This window comes from Xenopus laevis, chromosome 5L (assembly GCF_017654675.1).
Source record: "Xenopus laevis strain J_2021 chromosome 5L, Xenopus_laevis_v10.1, whole genome shotgun sequence".
NCBI lineage: Eukaryota > Metazoa > Chordata > Amphibia > Anura > Pipidae > Xenopus > Xenopus laevis.
This window is the reverse complement of record NC_054379.1, coordinates 12,070,512-12,089,794: the sequence shown is the minus strand read 5'-3', so window position 1 is coordinate 12,089,794 and position 19,283 is coordinate 12,070,512. Positions and strand designations below refer to the sequence as shown.

The window sequence follows — 19,283 nt, the reverse complement described above, 5'->3', positions numbered from 1 at the left end:
AAAAAAAAAAATCATGGAAACATTAAATAAACCCTGGTAATAAATAAGATGGTTTTGCTCCCAATAAGGATTAATTATATCTTAGTTTGGATCAAAACAGGGTACTCTTTTATTATTACAGAGAAAAAGGAATAATTTGGATTATTTAGATAAAATGGAGTCTCCATAATTCGGGCTTTCTGGATAATAGGTTACCGGATGACAGACCCCATACCTGTATTACAATGTTGGAGGGCTTTGGGTGGTGGTAAGGAGGCCACTGAAGAAAATGGAGGCTCGTAATACCTTCCCAAAAATATAACAAGAAAACAATATAGTTATAGTCTCAATTATACAAACAAAAGAAAATAATGGTGAAAGCCTTATATTTACCATTTTTTCATACCCTGCGTATGTTGAACCTAAAACACCGTGGGCCACACTGCTTATAGTATTGAATATCAAGTTCTCTTATGTCTTTCAATGCTTGTGCCGTGTATTTGTACAAAGGAAAAGGCAGAGACAAGAAGTGTGCTTGGATGCTACAGCGCATCGTTCCCAAGACCCGGAATATTGCACGGCAGCAGGCAGGCAATTTGGGGCAGATGGATAATAGCAGCTTTTGGGAACTATCTGATAACCAGATGCTGACCAAACAGTGCATGAACCCATCCATCACTCACCAGTGCACGGCCAGGATAGCCCTATCCAAGGAACATTGGAACGTTCTCTTATTCTAGGATCCATTTGAAACAGAGAAAAGGACAGGGGTGAATGTCTTGCTCTGATTAAACTATTAACTCCATCGTGGAGTAACAATGGAGAGAAATTGGGTGCTAAGTTGTGCTTGCTGGGAGATGTAACCCATTTTGTAGGTTTTAACAGATTCTTTGCTTGGAGGTAAAAAAAAAACAGAATAATTACTATTTGCTATAGAATATAAATTTTAAGGGGTTCTTCTTAGAGACATAATTACAGAGGACATAGAATTCACTTTTATGGTTTACTCTGTGATCTAAATTCGAACTCACAACTCACAGTGCAGCAAGATCTAAAGACCCAGCCTCAAAATGGGTTAAAAGTGAGAAGATGGGAATTGTCAGCATTTCAGTTAAGCATTTTCATTTTTAGTGGTTGGGTCAGAGACCCCAGGGCAGCATTTTTAACTTGCAAGCTAAAGAGAGTCAGAATCAGAAGGTTTAGAATTAGGGATGCACCGAGTACACTTTTTTGGATTTGGCCGAACCCCCGAATCTTTTGTGAAAGATTCGGCCGAATACGGAACTGAATCCGGACCCTAATTTGCATATGCAAATCAATGAGGAGGAGGGAAAAAGAGGCAAAAAATTTTTTACTTCCTTGTTTTGTGCCAAAAAGCCACATGATTTTAAGGATTCGGATTTGGTTCGGCTAGGCACAAGGATTCGGCCAAATACAGAACCAAATCCTGGATTCCGTGCAGCCCATATTCCAAAGATGCTGGAAAATGGTTCACCTTTAAGTTAACCACCCCTTTAATATGTCATAGAATGGCTAACTCTGAACAACTTTTCAATTGGCCTTCATTTTTTTTCTTTATAATAGTTTTTGCATCATTTGCCTTCTTCTGACTCTTTCCAGTTTACTCATCTTTCTATTCAGGGCTTTTCTTATTCATATTCCAGTCTCTGGTTCAAATCAGTGCATGGTTACTAGGGTACCTTGGACCCTAGCAACCAAACTGCTTAAACTGCAAACTGGAGAGCGGCTGAATAAAACGCTAACTAACTCAAAAACCACAAATAATAAAAAATGAAAACAAAGTGCAAAGTGTCTCAGAATATCATGCTCTACATGATACTAAAAGGAAATTTAAAGGTGAACGACACCTTTAAAAAAACAACTACATCTACCACTTTTTTCTGACCTGGTGGACTTTGTGCTGTGGGGTAGCCCACAGCATTATGTACCTTAAACTGTTTGGGTATTTTATTTGTTTAAGGTATTTTATTTTTAAATTAGAGCAGCCAGTCTATGGAGGTAATCACTGGAGGTGTGGCTAAAAACGGTCACCCCAAAGTGAATTTAGGGTTCCTCGTCAGGAACTAACTGTTAGTATGATGTAGAGAGTGATATTCTGAGACAATTTGAAATTGGTTTTCATTTATTATTATTTCTGGGTTTTGAGTTATTTGACTTGTTATTCAACAGTTCTCCAGTTTCAGCAATCTGTTTGTTAGGGTCCATATTACCCTAGCAACCATACATTGATTTGAATAAGAGAATTGAATACAAATAGGAGATCCCTGAGTAACAAAAAGTAGCAATAACATTTTTAGATGGGGTCAGTGACCCCCATTTGATAGCTGGAAAGAGGCTAAAGAGCAAGGAAAATAAATAAAAAACTATAAAACATAAATAATGAAGACCAATTGCAGAGGAGTTGCTAAGATTTGGACATTCTATAAGATACTAAAAGTTATCCCAAAGATGAACGGCCTCTTGATAGATATCGCCAACCAGGAGCATGCTTAGTTGGGAGTCAAGTCTAGATAGGCTTCAATGCACATACTCCTGGCAACTGATCATGGGAAAACAAAACATCACGTGACATGAGACGGTAACACGTAAAGCAAACATGGCAGTTCTGGTTGTCCCACAGTCGAGAGGCTGGGGAGGTGGAAGGGAGGCCTCTTTAGGGGGACTAAAATATAAATGTCATTGATTTTTCTTTAAATGTAGGTTATGTTCATAGGATGTCAACTACCACCAGAACAGCCAGCGCTACCTAAATAAATGATCATGAAAATAATTGGGAGCTCCTGGCAAACCACACAAATGTATTTACTTAAAAGCTCAGCCTTGACCCCGTGTACAGAACAAAAAAGTAAAAATCAAATCAACAGATTAGTAGAAAGAATGGCAGAATTTTGCCAAAAACTTTCTCACACCAGAGAGCTCAATAAAGGGGTCGAGCTAAACCAGCACAAAACTGAAAAATTGAAATACCGAGCAAGAACATGACCCATCTTGGCATTCAAGGTAGAGTCCTGCAGCGGCTCGGGTACCCGCGGGTTAGACGCAAAAACCTGTGGTGCCCTGCGGGTTGCAGGTAGAGGTTTCGGGAGCGGGTATAGACGCGGGTCGGCAGTTCTCCGGGTTTGCGGTTCGGGTCGCGGGTCTTCTCAATAGCGAGTTTTACTCCTTATTTTTCTAACCACACCTACTTCCAATGATGTCACTTCCGGTTTACAATGACAGCACTTTCTGTTTTACTCCTTTTCTTCTGATCAAGGCAACTTCTAATGATGTCACTTCCGGTTTACAATGACAGCACTTCCTGTTTTACTCCTTTTCTTCTGATCACGCCAACTTCTAATGATGTCACTTCTGGTTTACAATGACAGCACTTCCTGTTTCTTGATGGTCAGTGGGTCACTGATCGGGTTGCAGAAAAAGTACTTGCGGGTCAGGTAGCGGGTCCAATCGGGTAAGTATGCGGGTCCGGGTTGCGGGCCGGGTTCGGGTTTAACAAATTGGTTCCGTGTAGGACTCTAATTCAAGGTCCAACCAGACAGAAGTAGCTTAATTTTGATTAATTTTTAACAGTGTTGATTATATATGTGTATATATATATATATATATATATATATATATATATATATATATATATATATATATATATATATATATATTTATTCTTCACCAAGGAACAGAATGCTATGCAGATAAGGAACTTAAAGGGATACTGTCATGAGGAAAAAACGCATCAGTTAATAGTACTGCTCCACTACTACTGCTAATTCTGCAATGAAATCCGTTTCTCAAAAGAGCAAACAGATTTTTTTATATTTAATTTTGAAATCTGACATGGAGCTAGACATATTGCCAGTTTCCCAGCTGCCCCCAGTCTTGTGACTTGTGCTCAGTTAAACTTCAGTCACTCTTTACTGCTGTACTGCAAGTTGGAGTGATATTACCCTCCAGTGATATTACCCAACAGAACAATGGGAAGGTAACCAGATAGCAGCTCCCTAACACAATATAACAGCTGCCTAGTAGATATAAGAACAGCACTCAATAGTAAAATCCAGGTCCCACTGCGACACATTGGGGGGCATTCACAAAAGTGGTGATATTGAAACAAAATAAAACAGAACAATGGGAAGGTAACCAGATAGCAGCTCCCTAACACAATATAACAGCTGCCTAGTAGATATAAGAACAGCACTCAATAGTAAAATCCAGGTCCCACTGCGACACATTGGGGGGAATTCACAAAAGTGGTGATATTGAAACAAAATAAAAAGTGGAGATAAATAGGTCAGATTTCCCACCAAATTCACAAAGCTCCACTTTTCAAACAGCCAGTTTTCAGATTCTGTGTTTTGCACGACATTTTTAAAAACATTTTTTCCATCAAAAGCCATCAAATTGGAATTTTGGGGAGGAGGGGGTTTATTTTACCTAGGAAAATTATTCATCATTTTTTTTCAGGATAACCTGGGCTTTCTAAATCTGCCTATATGTTTGTATAATTCCGATTCTGTAACAAGATATAAGGGTCTAAATACAAGAAATGTTTTTTTGCATAAAATAGGGATTTGTATCAGAAATATGTTTTATCTTAGGTCAAGTGTCTAATTGCTGCTAAAACTTAAAAAAGGCTGGGCGGCTTTACTTTTCCTTTAGATGATATATTCACTTAAATTGCGAATATTGCCTCCTTCAAAACGAATAAAATTATACAAGTGTGAGTTAAAAACTTTTTACATATCAAATTGCATAAAATACACTTTTTTGTTTAATCAGTGTTTTACTTGTTTTGTTAATGAGGCTTTTACACCTATAGGGTTAGAGAGAAATTTGTTCCCTGACTATAAAATGCTAATTCTTAATAATATGCTAATAATTCCCCAATGGGGCACCTACAAGGTGTGAAACAAAGCGGAGCAAATTTTCTTAGAATTGATCCGATACATGGGGGAGAGTTATGCTGAGATTTACTCCATTTTTAAAAATGTCGGGAGAAAATGTATTTTAAAACGTTGTTTTTGTATCATTTTTATGTTGTTTGAAAGACAAATTCATAAAAGTGTCTGTAAACTTTCACTAAAATATGAAAAGTGGCGGTTGAGTCAGAATTTAGGCAGATCTCTGTTTTTGAATACGTAGAAAGTATTTTACTCTAATTTACCACCACTTTTATTCCAAAAATGGGCTCTCTCTACTTTTGTGAATTCTCCCCATTCAGTTACATTGAGTAGGAGAAAGAATTAAAGTGCTGGCTCTTTCTGAAGGCACATGACCAGGCAAAATGACACCAATATTACAACTAAAAAAAATACACTTTTTTATATTGTATAGTGAATTATTTGCAGAGTAAACAGTGTCATTTAGAAATAAAAATCCAAAAATCCCAAATACTTTTACTTTGCAAGACGTACGTGAATTTTTTAAAGTAATATATTGTTGGAAAACAAAGGTTCCCAGCAATGTCTAACGCATGAGCGAGCGAAGAATGCAAATGGCTATATCTTTCCATTATAAGGAACCGAAACTTTAGGGGTTAGATCCACAAATGGCATGTGGGAATGCAAATGTTCTGCTGAATAATGTTGTGCAATTTATAAAATCAGGGTCAAGGTTGTAGCAATCAAACAATCCTCTTCCATTTGCGTTACGAGAAGGTGACAGCAAGAGCTTCATTTTCTAGATTTTAAGCTTTTGACAGCGCGTCTCCATAAAGCAAGAATACGACTCCGAACACATTCTTAGTGGCGCTGGTAAAAAGCACGGAGCGCAAGCAAATTTACGGCAAACTTCTTAAGATGATCTTTAATGGTTCAAATAGAATACATTTATGCCTGCTTCAAATGTGAAAAGTGTCGGGTTCATACATGCTATTCACAAACAATGCAGACAAAGCAGTTAATTACCATTCCGTTAGAGACCCATGACACCCCATTGGATCGGTGCTTTCATACAGGAAAACAGGTTTTAATGCAACTTTGAGAGCTTCTTTTTCAAACAGAGGTGGTATCACAAAAAAAAATATCGCTTTATATAGAATTAACATAGCAATAAAAGCAATATTTTAGCATCAACATACACAATATCAAACATATATACACACCACCGAATAGTATATAAAGGGCAGAAAAAGACAACAAGGAGCGGATACACCTGAAAAAAATGAGAAAAGCCCCAACGTTTTTTTCTTTGTCAAGGGGGATACGTTGTGCCGAAACGTTAGGGCTATTTTCATTTTTTGGCAGGTGTATCCACTCCTTGTTCTCTTTATCTTGCCTTTTGCCTGGAAGATGTATTAGAGTTCACTCTATTAAAATCACCGGACATCATGTCTCTCTACATGCAGGATTTGTGCAAAAGGCAGTTATTTTGTTAGATTTTGTTAGTACTGGAATCATTTATTTGAGTGAGCTCTAATTCATCTGCTAGGAAAGGTATATTGGATCTAACAAGATATAAGGGTCTAAATACAAGAAATGCTACTTTGCAAAAAATAGGGATTTGTATCAGAAATATGTTTTATACTAGGTCAAGTGTCTAATTGCTGCTAAAACTTAAAAAAGGCTGGGTGGCTTTACTTTTCCTTTAGAAGATATATTCACTAAAATTAAGTACTACTATAGTTTATATAAACAAGCTGCTGTGTAGCCATGGGGGCAGCCATTCAAGCACAGGATACACAGTAGATAACAGATAAGTACTACTATAGTTTATATAAACAAGCTGCTGTGTAGCCATGGGGACAGCCATTCAAGCACAGGATACACAGTAGATAACAGATAAGTACTACTATAGTTTATATAAACAAGCTGCTGTGTAGCCATGGGGGCAGCCATTCAAGCACAGGATACACAGTAGATAACAGATAAGTACTACTATAGTTTATATAAACAAGCTGCTGTGTAGCCATGGGGGCAGCCATTCAAGCACAGGATACACAGTAGATAACAGATAAGTACTACTATAGTTTATATAAACAAGCTGCTGTGTAGCCATGGGGGCAGCCATTCAAGCACAGGATACACAGTAGATAACATAAGTACTCCTATAGTTTATATAAACAATCTGCTGTTTAGCAATGGTGGAAATTGAAAAAAAGCTATATGGCACAGGTTAAATACTGGATAACAGATAACACCATTATAGTCTACAGAACTTATCTGCTGTGTAACCTGAGCTTTTTCTCCTTGGAATGGCTAAACAGCAGCTTATTTATATAAACAATAGTAGTGTTTCTGAAGCAAACACAGCAGATTTACCAGTGCAGGGAAACACTGCATTATCATTTTTTTACTTTAAAACACTTTAATTTTTTGATGTTACGGTTTCTTTAAATGAATCATTAAGGCCTGAAGCCAACAGCTAATTGGTGCCTATAAGCACATATGTATTTTTTTTTTTTAATGGGACCAATACTGAACTTAAGCATTTTAAAAATGAAAATATCCAACGATCTACAATATAAAATCAACCTAAATGAAAACGAAACTGGAAAACAGGCAGCAGAAAACTGCGAAGATAACACTGGAAGCGATTTCCCTTTAAGAGCGGTATAGAACGATCTCCTGGATAGCCCCATTCTCATTCTCATCGTTAGTGCCAATTTGCTGCCTTTTACCAATATAAATGCTCATGTAAATAAACTCCCCAGAAAACCGTAGGAGCCCGGCTGTCTGAATCCGCCTGCTCTTTAGCAAAAGCTCTCATGAAAATGCAGCAGCGCTGGGGGACAAAAAAAAAAAAAAAGACCACCTCGTCTAAACCCTTGGAGTTTCCTCGCCCGACTCCCTGCATTTACTGCAGCTGTGCCTCATCCGCATCCGCATGAATGAAAATATTTCAGCGAAAAAACCTCCCACTTAGTTTATTTCCCATTTGACTTTCCTGCAATTATTCCGTAAACTGTTCGCATAACAATACATAAAAACATCTGCAAAAACAGGTAATTAACGTGTCAAGCCTAACTAATGCATTTTTATGGTGTCCGTGCTTCGTCGGCTGTAATTATAAGTCTTTTTAAGCAAATGATGATGTGGCTGCAGCGATGTGCAAGTGCTTATTTCGGAGGCCTTATTTACTGCTAGTGCAAACAACAACATAGAACTCAAAAGCGACTTAATTACCTGTATAGAGAAACTTAACACATATTTACAGGCAGGGGAGAAAATAATTCCTTCGGTTAAATAAAAACGTGGGCCAATAACATGCATCGGTGGGGTTTCACGGCTGACAATTTGGGGGAACGGTTTAAAACAAATCAATTGAATGTTTATGGCAATGGGAATGATTTGGAAATGGAGAAGGTTTCTGAGGTTCTGCAGGAGATGTTTAGTTAGTTTAGTTACTAATGCACAGATATCAGTGCTAAAAAAGGTAACCCCTGCACACACACACAAGTTATAAAAAGCTATTGATGGTCAGGGCCCCCTTATAAGTTTAAAAAATTTGGGGCCCAAAGAATATTTTAAAAAACATTGGTGCCAGGGCCCCCCCTTACAAGTAAAAAACAAATTGGGGCCCCAAAAAAATATTTTTTTAAAAAAACACTGGTGGCAGGGGCCTATAGGATATTAAAAATACATTGGTGGCCAGGGAATTAAAAAAAAAACACAAATTGGTGTTCAGAGGAATTGAACTCGTGGCTTCAGGATTTCAACTTCACCACCTTTCGTGACTTCGGGTCTTTTCAGGACTTTGGCTGTTCAGCTTTTCAGCACGTCCGCATTTTAGCTGTTCGGGACTTCGACAGGAGGCGGCACGGCTTTGGTACTGTCAAGGGGGGCCTAGCTCTTTCGAAAGTACAGCACTGCCGGGCCCCCCTTTAGGCCTAGGCCCAGTACACTTGTCCCCCTGATGACGTCCCTGAATTGAATGCATTGGGCAATGGGAATGATTTGGAAATGGAGAAGGTTTCTGAGGTTCTGCAGGAAATGTCTAGTTAGTTTAGTTACTAATGCAACTACCCAACATCAAGTTCAAAACTGCCTAAACTCGCCTACAGATTGTTAGTTAGACCGACCGTTGCTTGATTTAGCCGTGCACTTGTTGGTTCAAATTGAGCAGATCCAAGGGTCCAGACTAAAAACAGATCACTCCAGAGTCTGTGCACTGCAGCTCATGCAACCCTTGGCCAACAAAACATTCTGCCATGCCAAATCATTACGGGGGTTACTTATTAAAGGTTGAAGAGTTTTATAGACCTCGAATGAACTTGAATGGTTTCTAATTTAAAGGGATACTGTCATGGGAAAACACGTCAGTTAATAGTGCTGCTCCAGCGGAATTCTGCACTGAAAACTGTTTTTCAAAAGAGCAAATGTATTTTTTTATATTTAATTTTGAAATATGACATGGGGCTAGACATAATGTCACTTTCCCAGGTGCCCCCAGTCATGTGACTTGTGACTGATAAACTTCAATCACTCTTTACTGCTGTACTGCAAGTCAGATTAATATCACCCCCTCCCCTTCCATTTCCCCCCAAGCAGCCTATCTACAGAAAAATGGGAAGTTAACAAGATAACAGCACCCTGACACCTGCATTCCTTAAAAAAAAATGCCCCACCTAGTGATAGATATGAGAAAAACACAAGTAAAAACACCCAAGTCTGACCAGGATTCCTACAGTTACACAGAGTATGAGAAACAGTCAGGATCGGACTGGGGGGCTTGGGGCCCACCGGGGCTACTGCCCCAGGGCCCCCCTCAGGCCCCCGCTGCTGCTCCGGCGTGCTTCATTGGGCCAGTGCGCATGCGCGCGGCGCCGCGTTTGTGCGCACGCGCGCTACCTTTGTGCACATGCACAGATCTTCTATTCTACCGTGACCCCCGACAAAGTGGGGTCGCGCCGCCCAACTAAGTAGCGGATCTGGGCACCGGGTTTTTTCTTGGCCAGCCCAGTCCAACACTGGAAAAAGTAGTAGAAATTGTGCAGCACTGGATCTTTCTGAAAGACACAATGACCTGGGATGGCTGCCTATGCACCAATATTACAAGGGATGAACCAAATCCACTATTTTGGATTTGGCCGAACCCCAAATCCTTGGCGAAAGATTTAGCCGAATAACGAACTGAATCCGAATTTGCATATGCAAATTAGAGGTGGGAAGGGGAAAACATTTTTTACTTCCTTGTTTTGTGACAAAAAGTCATGCAATTTCCTCCCCGCCACTAATTTGCAAATGCGAATTTGGATTCTCTCTTCATACAGTAGGTGGAGTCAGATTTTGATTGGCAGGTTGAACACATGCTTTTTGCACCTTCTACCTAGTTGCTCAGTCTTTCAAAATAACCGGCTCTGATGGAAGTCCTGTTTCTCAGCATGCAGGGTGTGTACCAGAGTCTGTTATCTTGTTACCTTTTATTTGTGCCGGAGTTGGTTATTTGAGTTACCTCTAATAACAGCTGCTTAGAAAGGGAACCCCCTTAGAAGACATATTAGACCTACCTGTCAATCAAAATCAGACCCAGTCCTCAGCATGAAAAGAGCATGAAGAGTCAAAGGTTGCAGGGAGAGCGATAGTGAAGAGTCATGTGACTAGATCTTTAATGGCACGTCATTTTTAACTTATTATAGTTAAAAAGTGAGATGAAGCTTATATTACATTTTTATTTTATTTGTGATAGATCGCTTTTAAAGGAGAACTAAACCCTATAAATGCATATGGCTAAAAATGACATTTTATTAACTTATTGCACAAGGCTAACGTTTCAGCTTGTCAATAGCAGCAATGATCCAGGACTTCAAACTTGTCACAGGGGGTCACCATCTTGGAAAGTGTCTGTGACACTCACATGCTCATTGGGCTCTGATTGGCTGTTGAGAAGCTAAGCTTAGGGCTCGTCACTAATTATCCAGCAGAAAATGAGCTTCCCCTGTAATATAAGCTGATGCTACAGGTTTGCTGATTATTAAATTCTGATGCTAATTGCACTGGTTTCTGTGCTGCCATGTAGTAATAATGTGTATTAATTACTAATCAGCCTTATAGTGTGACATTTCTATTCTATGTGTACTGTATATTGTGAGTGGGTCCCTAAGCTCAGTAAGTGACAGCAGCACAGAGCATGTGCAGTGAATCAGCAGAAAAGAAGATGGGGAGCTACTGGGGCATCTTAGGAGACACAGATCTTTACTGCTAAAGGGCTGTGGTTGCCTTGGGCTGGTACAGAAGCACAAAACATCCTGTACAACATTTTTAACAGACTTCTTTGTTTAAGCTTTAGTTCTCCTTTAGGTCCCACCACATGCCCGAAACTACACCTGGATTTGAAAGTCACTGGCTATCACTACAGGGAAAACCATTACCCTAAATCTATCTCCTGACAACTAGTGATGTGCAGGACGGGCCAATACTCACGGGTCGGGCGGGTTTGGGCTGACCTCGCACTCTTCTTCACAGGTGGCGGGTGCAGGTTAAGCTCTTCTTCTGCTCTGCCCGCCCATCACCATCAAATGCCGGCTTCCGACTTCTGGGTTCTTTTTTTGTAGACACTGCGCCTGCTCACCCCGCTCCTTTTGTGACATCATCGCGGGGCTGGACGGCCCGGGTCTATAAAAGGAACCCAGAAGTCGGGCTCGGGGAAATCCTGACCCACACATCACTACGGACAACCTTAATCTTTAATACCCTCGTAGGTTCAGCAAATGGTGACTGACATAACTACAATGTACTATACCAATTAAACACACAAATACAATGATTGGGTTGCCTTATTACACTACCTTATCCTCAGACACAGTCTACTCAATGTCCTATGCTGAAAACATCCAATCCTAATACTCATCTCACTTGCCCCTTGCTACCAAAAAAGCTCCGGTGTTTGGAATGCATTTTTAATCAAACTCGCAAGCAGTGCATTCAGTCCGTGTCTATCCCCAAAATGTACCCTATTAATAAAAGCTGGCTTTATATTCACTTCATGGAAGCTGCCATAATGTTCCTCAGCTGAACCATCACGGAAAGAATATCGAACGAATCAAGAGAAACAGTGTCCTCCAGTGGCCAAATCATCATCGTAAAAAAAATGCAAAAAATTCTCGTTTGTTTTTACCAAGTGATTCCTTTTCTAGGGGAGTGTTCTTGTTTTACTCAGCCAAGAAATGTTATATACTAATTTAATACAGAAATGTAATTATATAACATAAAGACATGCGTTGACAAATATAAAAGTCTTAGTGGAACAGAAACCATTTACTGCTTTGTTAGAATAAATATTTGGGTGTATGCTGCTATCAAGAGTAAGATGGAGTAACTGTGGAGTTTGCTGAAAGGGGAGAAGACTCATGGGACTCAAATGGAGCAATATTAGAACATGTATTTAATTATTGAACTTGATTGGTTGGAAGAGAACATGGAAAGTGCGAGGCTCGATGTGACTGGCCACTGAAAAAAATGATGTGGCCTCCCAGATTATTAAACTGAAACCAATAAGATCCAACCAAAAAGGGAGGACCCTGGCAACCAATATTTTTTTTTACATTCTTATAGGGGACCCTGGAAACCAATGTTACTTTTATTGGGGACCCTGGCAACCTGTATGTGATTTTTGAATGTTTTTTTTTCAAGTTTTTGCCCCAAAACCATTGAGCTCAAAAAATTGAGCTAAACCAAGCGCAAACCACAAAACTTCGAAATTGAGATAGTTGCCTCTCCCATTGATTTATACAGGACCTCAACTGGTCAGACATGGACGATTTACAGATTCAGGCTTTTTTCCAGGCATCTGGGTATAGTAAATTTCAAAAAATTCAAGGTTTTTGCTCCAAAAATACCCGACCAGATAAATTCGAGGTTTAGTAAATAACCTACAGTGTTTACTACAGAAAATAACTGTAATTTGCAAAGTACCAAATACTACATTAGATCATAAAACTTTTATTACAGGAGCAAAGATGTGAATCTGTTTGGTCAGACATAATGTTATTTTAAATTAGTCTAATTGGGTGGATTAGTCTAACATGGACTGGGTTGTTGCTACTGCTTTAGGATCAATTTCAAGTTAAATTTGGTCAAAAAGTTGCCAGCCATCCCCTATTTATATGCATGATAACAGACAATACCTTGAACACCTTCCAGGAGAAGATCAACGCCTTTCTTGTAAAACTCAATGGCAGATTCATAGTCCTCCTCTGACTCCTTCTTCATGGCCATGGTTATCAGTGAGCCAGCCTTGGTCAGGTAGTCTGGTTTGCTGAGCTTCTGCTTTAACCTGGCAGGGAATGAGCTTCGTCTTTCTCTCTCTCCCTCAGATTTGGTAGCCTCATGACTAGAGGCAAAGATACTTTGAATGCTAGACTCGGGCGATGGAAGGACCCCGAGAAATTTACTGGGTGAAGTCTGGTTGGAGGCCATTCCATCATCTATCCCAGACAAAGAATCTCTATCAACTGTCAAAGAGATCAAGTCACTGTCACTGGAGAGACCTAAAATATCAAGAGGAGACAATACAAGATAAGAAAATAGATTTACATGAAAGAGCTGACTGCATTGTAAAGTGAATAGTTATACAGGAATCAGCTTTGGAATTGTATTTAGTTCAGGGCAAGCAGGGATTTCCTGCAGTGAGGACTGGGTGTCTCTGTGTACATGATATGGGGCTGGAAATATGGAACATTGCATTCATTTGTCTGGTTATAAGTGTTGACCCAATGTAAATAATTCAGCTCCAGACCCCATTGCCACTAAGGACACAACTGTAACCCAAATATTTTCACCTGTTCAAAATGCACGCAGGTGCAACAGTGGCTATAGGAGAAGAGTTGATATTGTAGAAAAGGACTGTGGCAGAGTGAGCACATATTAGCAGAGGGTTTAACAGGCTCTCAAGATTCAGGCACTTGGAGAACCAACATAGGTATTGCCTATAGTAGCAGGTATATTAGGGAGAGAGGGTGCCCATAGTAACAGTGGGATAATAGTCTTTGGGAAGGGAGTATGACTGTGGGATAGCAGGTATAGTAGGGAGAGATGATGTCTATAGTAACAGTGGATAATAGTCTCTGGGAAGGGAGTGTGACTGTGGGATAGCAGGTATAGTAGGGAGAGATGGTGTCTATAGTAACAGTGGATAATAGTCTCTGGGAAGGGAGTGTGACTGTGGGATAGCAGGTATAGTAGGGAGAGATGGTGTCTATAGTAACAGTGGATAATAGTCTCTGGGAAGGGAGTGTGACTGTGGGATAGCAGGTATAGTAGGGAGAGATGGTGCCTATAGTAACAGTGGATAATAGTCTCTGGGAAGGGAGTGTGACTGTGGGATAGCAGGTATAGTAGGGAGAGATGGTGCCTATAGTAACAGTGGATAATAGTCTCTGGGAAGGGAGTGTGACTGTTGGATAGCAGGTATAGTAGGGAGAGATGGTGCCTATAGTAACAGTGGATAATAGTCTCTGGGAAGGGAGTGTGACTGTGGGATAGCAGGTATAGTAGGGAGAGATGGTGCCTATAGTAACAGTGGGATAATAGTCTCTGGGAAGGGAGTGTGACTGTGGGATAGCAGGTATAGTAGGGAGAGATGGTGTCTATAGTAACAGTGGATAATAGTCTCTGGGAAGGGAGTGTGACTGTGGGATAGCAGGTATAGTAGGGAGAGATGGTGCCTATAGTAACAGTGGATAATAGTCTCTGGGAAGGGAGTGTGACTGTGGGATAGCAGGTATAGTAGGGAGAGATGGTGCCTATAGTAACAGTGGGATAATAGTCTCTGGGAAAGGAATGTGACTGTGGAATAATAGCCGATTACAAATCAGTTTGTCAGGGTCTCACCTCCACATTCAGAAATGCTGGTAAAAGTCAAGTCATCAAGCCCACATGAATCCTTTCTCACTAGTAAGTGAAAAAAAAAAAGTGTTATGTTAGAAGATATTTCCAGTTCTTGGATCACAAAGCCAACTACCAGTAAAGGGTCTCTATAAAAACATATCACATAATACAGAATGTGTTTTCCAATAAATAATTCCATTATAAAAAAAAATGTTACATAATATGCACTAAAAAAAAAAAAAAACTCCCATGCCCGATTTTAGCTCATTTATTAATATAAAAAACTTGATAAAATCTAACGAAAACCCAAATTGCTGAACTGTTTTGGGCTTTTTCACGTATTGCTCGCATTTTTCCAGGCTTTTTCCCCTAATTGCTCAAATTTTCGAGTCTTTGGAGAAAAACCCAGAAAAAGTCAGATATCCCGGCTAAACCCTGCGAGACCACGAAAACTTCAATTTGAGATAGGTGCCTCTCCCATTGACTTATAAATGACCTTGACAAGTCTGAGATGGCGATTTTCAGATTTTGGCTTTTTGCAGCATTGGGGTATTTCAAAAAATTCAAGGTTTTTTTTCCCTTTAAAAATGAGTTTTCTAGTGAAAAAACAAAAAATTTTGGAGATTTCAGATTTTAATAAATAACCCCCTAAAGCAACATCTTTATGCTCAAACCTGATGCAAGTCTTTTAATTTACCTCTAATATCTGAATATGCAGATTAGGCTTTGGATTTTGGTTGGTATTCAGTTGAATCTTTTGCGGAGAATCTGAAAATTGGGGATGAGGTGCATTTTGAAAAGGGAAAAAGGAAAGGAGAAGGCAAAGCTTCAATCCAAGTTAAAGGAGAAGGAAAGCTACAAAGGCATTTTATTGCCAATAGATTAGCTGCAAAAGTGCAAGCTAGAATGTTTTATCATACCTAAGAAAATAGCTATAGAAGCTCTCGGTTTGTTTAGGATATCAGCTGCCATATTAGCTTGGTGTGACATCACTTCCTGCCTGAGTCTCTACCTGCTCACTCAGAGCTCTGATCTCGAATTACAGCAGAGAAGGGGGGAGAGTGGACCAAACTGAGCATGTTCACGCCCAGGGCAATGAGGTTTAAGATGAAGGCAGGAAGTCTGATACAGAAGCCCATTAGTACACAATAGAAGGAAAGAAATGCTGTGTTTCTTTTGACAGAGGATTCAGAGCAGCATTACTTTGAGGGTTTACTGGTGTATTTATATAGACCTTTCTGATAAAGCTTACTTAGTTTTAACCTTTCCTTCTCCTTTAAAGGGATTCTGTCATGATTTTTATGATGTAATATTTATTTCTAAATTACACTGCTAATAATTCACTCTACCATATAAAATGTAATTCCTGAAACATTAAGTGTATTTTTTTTAGTTGTAATATTGGTGTGTAGGTGCATCTCAGGTCATTTTGCCTGGTCATGTGATTTCAGAAATAGCCAGCACTTTAGGATGGAAATACTTTCTGGCAGGCTGTTGTTTCTCCTATTCTCCTATTCAATGTAACTGAATGTAACTGAATGTAACTGAATGTGTCTCAGAGGGACCTGGATTTTACTATTGAGTGTTGTTCTTAAATCTACCAGGCAGCTGTTATCTTGTGTTAAGGTCCCCATACACTGAGAGATCCGCTCGTTTGGCAATGTCGCCAAACGAGCGGATCTCCCTCCGATATGCCCACCTTGAGGTGGGCAATATCGGGCTGATCCGATCGTGGGCCCTAGGGCCCAACGATCGGATCCTAACGATGCCTAACGGGCAGTCGGATCGCGGGACCGCATCAACGAATTTTCTGTCCCATCCGATCGAGATCTGGCCGGATATTCAGCCAGATCTCGATCGGTGAAGCCCGTCGGGGGGCCCCATACACGGGCCAATAAGCTGCCGACACGGTCTGTCGGCAGCTTTTATCGGCCCGTGTATGGCCACCTTTAGGGAGCTGCTATCTGGTTACCTTCCTATTGTTTTGTGGTTAGGCTGCTGCGGGGGGGGGGGGGGGGGTGGTATCACTGAAACTTGCAGTAAAGAGTGACTGAAGTTTATCAGAGCACAAGTCACATGACTGGAGGCAGCTGGGAAACTGACAATATGTCTAGCCCCATGTCAGATTTCAAAATTAAATATAAAAAAATCTGTTTGCTCTTTTGAGGTTGGTTTTGCTTGCAATAAGGATTAATTATATCTTTGTTGGGATCAAGTACAATCTACTGTTTTATTACTACATAGAAAAATGTTTAAAAACATTTGTATAAAATGGAGTCTACGGGAGACAGCCTTTCCATACTTCTGAGCTTTCTGGATAATGGGTTTCCAAAGAACGGATCTCATACTAGTACTGTAATTTCTAACCGTTTCACATATATAAAAATGGAGGAAGATACTAAAAGGAAAGAACGGACTCACACGGCAGAATTTTAAAGATGAAACCAGAGATGTGTGAGAGGAGGCGTCACAATAGGAGCTTGGAATTCTCTCCTTAATGCACATCTATCTGCATTTAAGTGCTTGCAAATATGAATATGCATTGTTGCTAACCTCTGTCACAAGAGAATGTCTCCCAGGCATCTTATATGATTACATAAAGGCCTTTTATAGGTTTTTTTTACATTTTTTTCCTCTTTAAAGATGCATTCATGGATACTCACCTCTGGCACAACGTTTCTCTGTTCAGTTTCCAAAGCAGAGAAGAGTGAAAACAACAATGATTATTGTGCTACAGGTGAGTAAACACAGGGGAGAAAGGCTACGGGTCCATCATAACAACAAATTGTTCGAGGAAATTCATAAGCAAAACACAGGCTTCCTCTTTTGTCTTCAACATTCCAACGACCTCTCCCAAGGACAGAGCCATTTGGTTTTCAAACTTTCTAACTCTGTGCCCCTCCCTAAATATCCAGCATGATGATCAGAATGCATAATGGAGTGAACAATAAGGGGGTTATTTACTAAAATCTATGGATGCGCCGAATCCACTATTTTCGATTCGGCCGAACTCCCGAATCCTTCGCAAAAGAACGTCCAAATACCGAACCAAATCCTAATTTGCATATGCTAATTAGGGGTGGGAAGGGGGAAAATGTTTTACTTCCTTGTTTTCCCTCCCTGTCCCTAATTTGCATATGCAAATTAGGATTCGGATTTAGTTTGGCTGGGCAGAAGGATTCAACCGAATCCAAATCCTACTGAAAAAGGCCGAATCCTGGATTCGGTGCATCCCTACTAAAACACAAATTTATCTCATAATATTATTAAAAAAAATCTCCAATAAACTCTCATGCCTTATTTTAGCTTATTTATTAAAATAAATTTATATAAAAATGTTATTTTAAAATAAATTTATATAAAATTTATGCAAATGAGAATTCGGTTCAGCTGAGCAGAAGGATTTGGATAGGAAACTGGCTACAGGATCGGGTACAGAGGGTGGTTGTTTATGGGACATTCTCTACTTGGAGTAAGGTTCTTAGTGGGGTCCCCCAGGGCTCAGTATTGGATCCACTTTTATTTAACTTGTTCATTAATGACTTAGGGGAGGGTGTTGTAAGTAATGTATCAGTGTTTGCAGATGACACAAAATTATCAGCCCAATTAATTCCATCCAGGATGTGGCACTTGCAACATGATCTTGACAAACTGGCAATCTGGGCAGCTAAGTGGCAAATGAGATTCAATGTTGATAAATGTAAAGTCCTGCACCTGGGATGTAAAAATATCCACTTATACCCTTAATGGGACTGCACTAGGCAAATCCATTATGGAAAAGGACCTTGGAGTCCTTGTAGATGATAAACTTGTCTGTAGCAAGCAATGCCAGTCAGCAGCATCAAGGGCAAATAAGGTCTTGAGCTGTATTAAATGGGGCATAGAGTCAAGGGAGGAGGGGTCATTCTTCCACTGTATAGAGCACTGGTAAGGCCCCATCTAGAATATGCCGTACAGTTTTGTCTCCATCACTCAAACAGGACATTATTGTATGTACTAGAAAATCATGTAAATATTAAATAAACCCAATAGACTGGTTTTGCTTCCAATAAGGATTAATTATATCTTAGTTGGGATCAAGTACAAGCTACTGTTTCATTATTACAGAGAAAAAGGAAATCATTTTTAGCATTTTGGATTATTTGGATAAAATGGAGTCTATGGGGCAAATTCACTAAGCGCCGAAGCGCCTAACGCTAGCGTGAATCCGCCAGCGTTGGCGAAAATAAAAAATTGTATTTGCTGTTTTGAAGGTTTCCCAGGCTTGTGTAGTTCTGCTACGAATACTTCCAGTGGAAATTGAATTTGGCGCCGTATGCAAATTAACCATCGCTAGCGTAACTTCGCTTCGCAAATTAACGCTAGCGCAACCTTACGTTACCCCTGAGCGCAACTTCGGATTTTAGTGAATTTGCGGATCGCTGGCAAAAATACGCCTGGCGAAGTGCGGCGAAGCAGACGACAGCGCAACTAGGAATCTTAGTGAATGTCCCACTATGGGAGACGGCCTTTCCATAATTTAGATAA

At 39.9% G+C, this 19,283-nt stretch overlaps 1 protein-coding gene across 4 annotated transcripts in view; it reads right to left on the bottom strand.

Annotated features, from left to right (window-relative positions):
- Window positions 1-19,283, bottom strand: part of rps6kc1.L (ribosomal protein S6 kinase, 52kDa, polypeptide 1 L homeolog) — a 99,340-nt gene that overhangs the window by 58,587 nt on the left and 21,470 nt on the right. For all 4 annotated transcript variants that reach the window (XM_018261797.2, XM_018261798.2, XM_018261799.2 and 1 more), the window contains 2 exon segments: window positions 14,760-14,819; window positions 13,055-13,417 (listed from right to left, as the gene is read on the bottom strand). In XM_018261797.2, the coding sequence (XP_018117286.1) occupies window positions 13,055-13,417; window positions 14,760-14,819 (423 nt within the window).